General features: G+C 35.9%; 1 protein-coding gene across 1 annotated transcript; it reads left to right on the plus strand.

Moving 5' to 3' along the window:
• The first annotated feature begins 2,253 nt into the window (after positions 1 to 2,253).
• LOC124856780 (G2/M phase-specific E3 ubiquitin-protein ligase-like) lies at positions 2,254 to 4,353 on the plus strand. Its single transcript, XM_047347603.1, has 4 exons — positions 2,254 to 2,422; positions 2,619 to 2,779; positions 3,176 to 3,390; positions 3,838 to 4,353. Exons 1-4 carry the CDS (start codon positions 2,279 to 2,281, stop codon positions 3,846 to 3,848), a joined length of 531 nt encoding a protein of 176 aa, XP_047203559.1. The 5' UTR covers positions 2,254 to 2,278; the 3' UTR covers positions 3,849 to 4,353.
• The last annotated feature ends 1,341 nt before the right edge of the window (positions 4,354 to 5,694 follow it).

Consider the following 5,694-nt stretch of genomic DNA (forward strand, 5'->3'; position numbering starts at 1 on the left):
CTTTTACAAGCATGACTTTTAAAAATGTTGCTGAAATATGTCAGTTGAAAAATAACATCGTTCCAACATCCAGATATGATGATGCATGATGTAGAAATGACGTTGCTATTTCAACGTTGGTTAGATTTGAAAATCAAAACAAAATTCAATGTTTTTCCACCTCAACTACCTGATGTTGATTCAACAGTGACTCAATGTTAAAATGCCAGCTGGGTTGTGCTCCAGGAGTTTAGTCATTCCGCCACTTTTTAAAACATATATATGTGGGGTTCCATTAGTGCCAAAAATATGTTTATGTGTCTATGTATATGTATATGTGCTGTGCTCATGTCTATGTATGCTGTGTATGTGAGGCGCTAATGTTAAGTGTATATGTTAGATGCCTATATGGAGAGCTCTTTAATTCAAAATGAAAATAAATACTATTATAATTATTCATAAATACTGTCCAATAAATAAATGTCCCCATAAAATAAAACAAAATATATAATAGAAATAATCTTTTTAGTTTGTCAAGTATTTACTTACTTCCAGATTCATGCATTTAAGATTTATTTTACAATTTATTTCAAGATTACTCTATTTAATAATGGTATTTAATTTTTTTGATACTTTTATTTAGTAAAGCTACTTTAGGTATTTCTGGGACTTTTATTTTTTAATCCCATTTTGTCTAGCAATCTTCAATGAAAATCCATGCTCTACATCAGATATCTTCAACATGGAGGTGACACCATATCTGTACTTTGGCAACCCCACACTGGAATAAAATAAAAACAGTTGGGGAAAGTCACTATAGGCTTTATTTGCAAGAATATGTTCCTTAAAATAATGAAATAAATCCACCACCAAAACTATTCATCTCACAAATTACAAACATTACTCAAATTACTCAGCGCTGATCACTGTAATCATTCCTCTGCCTAATTTAGATTAAAGGAGCTAAAAGTTAGAAACTGTTTGAGAGTGGTTCCTTTAAGAGTCAAAGTTAGATAGAGTGTGTGATCGCTTCTGGGGACCAAGGACCGGAGGAACTCCGAGGCATCTGACCGCCAACAGGGTGTGGTAGCTCAGACAGCTTTTAAATCAAACCTACTCTGAGTCTGGGACAACTGGTAGTATTAAAGCGAGCCCTTCTTTTCTTCCAACGAGTCCAGCCTACAGATCTTGCAAGTTGCTGTTTGATCATGGTTGTTTTCCAGTAAAAGATATTCCCACAGGAGGACTGTTTAAATACATTGTTTTTAAACCAGGACAATTATTGTTCTATTCATGATCAAACCATGTGATTTTTGCCAATAAGCTCCTTTGTACACAACAGCATGTTGTTGAAAAAGTGTTGAAACATCGCACAGCTGGATGGCTACAATTACAAACTTTAGAGAAGGTCACATGAAGTCCAGCTCTCCTTTGTAGATACCAAGGGGACAACCATAAGATAAGTCACCTTACAGTTTGTTATACTGTTCCTTATTGTTTGTTTTTCATAGGCCCCCCATTTTGATACCAAATATCAGCAACATCGACACGTAGTCCACTGCAGAAACCGAAAATGAGTAAGTGGAAATTTGACGTAAGTCTCACATCCTCTATACATTTCAGCTACTCATAGTCCTTAATTTAGACATGCTCTCTCCTTGCAAACTGGTAACAATGCAGTTGAGTTGTAATATTCATGAATTCAAACTTAAAAAAGTCCACATCAGTTTGTTTCCTTCCAGTCACCCACAGTTTTTGATAATATCACTCCACCCATACATCTATCCATTAATTAATCAAAACATTTGTTGTTGGATCCATTGAAGGCTGGATGCTGCTGCAATACTGCAAAGTCTTACTAGTCTGGTGGATGAAGGGACACCTCCTCGGTCTAACTATGTCAATGTGATGAGGGACTCTATTCTTGAAAGTGCTTTTAGAGCATTCAAAAGACAAAGATTTTCTCCTTGGCATAGGCTCAATGTTGCCTTTGTCGACACTGCCGGGGTAACAGAGGGAGCTGTGGATGACGGGGGGCCAATGAGGGAGTTCCTTCGTCTGCAAATCACAAAAATAAAAGACAGTTCTTTGTTTAATGGCCCCAACTACAACAAGAATCTGTCCTTGGTGTCTCAGAGTATGCCACACTATCGTACAATTTGAAGTCACTTGCTTGTTTTTAACATTTTTGGCACTGTGATGTCAATTCTGACAAACTGTTTTCTTGTGTCCATGTGTTTGGTGGTTTCACTTTAATTTTTTAAGTGTAGATAATGGCGACTACAGGAATCTGGGACAGATGATAAGTGTGGCCCTTGTCCATGGAGGAATCAAGCCCTTATTTTTTTCCCAGCGATTATACCACAGCATAGCCAGTCGTCCAACACCCCCAGTCACTCTTGAAGAGGTGGATGACAGGGAACTGCAGGAGCAACTGCAAAGGGTAGGTAATACTGTTATATTTGGGTAAATTGAGTATGAGACCAGGAGAGTATTGAAGAAAAGTCTATAAGCTGTGGGGTCATAACATATTGGAACTGAAATTGCTCACAAATATCACATTTGGTCATCCAAATAAGCTTCCTTGAATGGCTCTAATTAAGTGTATGTTTATTATTTCCCCATTTGCTGTTACACAGGTAATAACTGCAGAAACTCGGGATGCCATAATGGAGGCTTCAGGTTCTCTTTGTCTTCTTGGCTGTTCTGCGGGTCTCCGAAGTCTGGATGAAAAGGAGTACTTTACACAACAAGCTCTAAGGGCATTTGTCGAAGGAAGGACACAGAAAGCTTTGGAGCAGTAAACAAAAACAAAATTTTATATTTGATCTTAAATATTTTGTTTTATGTCAAAGTGGGAAAATGAGATGGCCCATTTAAATTTATGCAATTGAACATAAGTAAGAGCTTTTCTTTGGCAAACACTCTTTTAATGACTTCAAAGAGAGATTTTACAAGTTTTACATGTTTACATTTGATATATTCTGTATATGTCTTATATGTTCTGCTTCAAGCAGGAACGTTATGATATAAATGTTTTGTGTGGGTTTCTAATTTATATATTCTGTTACATCTTGTATTTCCTTTAAATTACTTTGCCAAAGGGGAAATAGCAAATCTAGACATTTTAAGTTATTCTTGCCAGGTCATATATGAAAACTAACACGAAGTGCCTTGCTTTCTTTTGATTGGTTAGATTTGTGGATGGGATGAATGCCATGTGCCTTGCTGAAAACATAAGAAGCCACATAGAGGAACTGGAATCACTATTTGTGGGTGGACCCAAAGCCCTTCAGCTCCAGGACCTCCTGGATCTTTTCAGTGTATCTTTTGCTGAACCAGGAAGCAACAGGCGCAGAGCACAGAACCAAACAGTCATGTTTTGGAATGACTGGCTGATTGAGGTGGATGGTATGGCTTCACATTGGATGCTTCAATTATACCCTAGTTTTCCTTCAGGCATTTGATGAGCGTGCCTAATTAGAATTAATCTTTGATAATGACTTTTCTATTTTTTAATGAACTGTGTTAGATTTCATGCTTACATTTTTAGACCCACCCTTCTAAGAGACCAACTAACATGAATAACACTGTAATCTGTACAGGAGATTTTCAATTACAATAGATGTATCAACTCTTTAAAGGAGCAGTAAGCGAAATTTCACCACAAGGTGGTCTGTTGAGCACTGTCTGTGGAGCTAAACATAACAAGCTACACGTCTCTCTACCTCCACTTCAGCATGTATGTAGTTATTGTTATGAAACCAGTTAAAGAATCAATTGATAATTAGGAAACTTAGAAACCACAGTATAATGTCAATGTAACATTTTTTACTTTCTGTGTTTTACTTTTTATAGAGGGAACGTGACCAGTGACACTGGAACAAATATTAGTGTTTGTTTCAGGATTGAACTCAATCCCCACACTTGGGTTTCCCCGACGTCCAACCATTGAGTTTCTTCAATGTGATGATGGCAGTAGAAAACTGTATCCAGAGGCGAACACCTGCGAGGTCACACTGCGCCTCCCCATCCACCAGACCTATGACAGCTTTGTGCTCTACATGGAGTCTGGCCTGATACAGGCTCCAACGTTTGGATTTCTTTAGAATCAAACTTGATTTACTTTTTTTTTGTTGTTGTTGTTCTTGTGTGTGACGTCAAAGGTTAGTTTCATAGACATCAGTTTAAGTTTGTCTGCGATATAAAATAAAATAATGCATTTTCAGTTAAAATTAATAAAAGTTATTTTCATGATTGTCAGTTATGGTTGCAAAATGTTTGTAATTTGTGAGATGAGCAGTTTTGGTTGTGGATTTATTTCATTATTTTAAGGAACATATTCTTGCAAATAAAGCCTATAGTGACTTTCCCTAACTGTTTTTATTTTATTCCAGTGTGGGGTTGCCAAAGTACAGATATGGTGTCACCTCCATGTTGAAGATATCTGATGTAGAGCATGGATTTTCATTGAAGATTGCTAGACACAATGGGGTTAAAAAATAAAAGTCCCAGAAATACCTAAAGTAGCTTTACTAAATAAAAGTATCAAAAAAATTAAATACCATTATTAAATAGAGTAATCTTGAAATAAATTGTAAAATAAATCTTAAATGCATGAATCTGGAAGTAAGTAAATACTTGACAAACTAAAAAGATTATTTCTATTATATATTTTGTTTTATTTTATGGGGACATTTATTTATTGGACAGTATTTATGAATAATTATAATAGTATTTCTTTTCATTTTGAATTAAAGAGCTCTCCATATATAATGACTACCCCCATCTGTCTTGTTGTTGTTGGTTTTTGTTTTTTTTTTTGGGGGGGGCTAACATAAGCATCTAACATGTACATCTAACATATACACTTAACATAGACATCAGCACCTAACATATACACTTAACATTAGCGCCTCACATACACAGCGTAGCACATATACATATACATAGACACATAAACATATACATAGACACATTTACATATTTTTGGCACTAATGGAACCCCATATTTCCTACTATTTTTCATGTTACCGTAAGTGCCTGGTCCAATGGCACAGTAATTTTTTATCCGATGCATGTCAGCGCCTGGACGTGTGAATTTGTTACTAATGAAATTGTTTATTGGCTTCATGTCATTCCTTCTATTTCTGGTTACACAAGGACAATGGGTTCCCCGTCATTACAGTGTCTATTCGACTGACATTAAACGTTTAAATGTTGTTGAAATAATGTCAGTTTAAGAAAAAACATTAATTCAACCACAAAACTTTGTTGAACACCACACAGTTGAATTGGTGTTGTTAACTCACCATGGATTCAGCATTGAAATATCAACAGTTTATGAGCTGTATGTCTAATCAACATTACTTTTACAAGCATGACTTTTAAAAATGTTGCTGAAATATGTCAGTTGAAAAATAACATCGTTCCAACATCCAGATATGATGATACATGATGTAGAAATGATGTTGCTATTTCAACGTTGGTTAGATTTGAAAATCAAAACAAAATTCAATGGTTATCCACCTCAACTACCTGATGTTGATTCAACAATGACTCAATGTTAAAATGCCAGCTGGGTTGTGCTCCAGGAGTTTAGTCATTCCGCCACTTTTTAAAACATATAAGCCTCTTTGTTACAATAAGTCACTGCTTCATTAAATATCCAACCAGTATATTTGCTGCAGCTGTCTCCTCATTTAGTCGCTCCTC

The sequence above is a fragment of the Girardinichthys multiradiatus genome, chromosome 20, assembly GCF_021462225.1.
Source record: "Girardinichthys multiradiatus isolate DD_20200921_A chromosome 20, DD_fGirMul_XY1, whole genome shotgun sequence".
NCBI lineage: Eukaryota > Metazoa > Chordata > Actinopteri > Cyprinodontiformes > Goodeidae > Girardinichthys > Girardinichthys multiradiatus.

Excerpts from the sequence above, each read along its gene's own strand:
- LOC124856780 (XM_047347603.1), top strand. The coding sequence starts at position 2,279 with ATGATAAGTGTGGCCCTTGTCCATGGAGGAATCAAGCCCTTATTTTTT. Across the intron at positions 2,423-2,618 it reads TGCAGGAGCAACTGCAAAGG|GTAATAACTGCAGAAACTCG; the intron begins GTAGGTAATACT and ends GCTGTTACACAG. Across the intron at positions 2,780-3,175 it reads ACACAGAAAGCTTTGGAGCA|ATTTGTGGATGGGATGAATG; the intron begins GTAAACAAAAAC and ends TTGATTGGTTAG.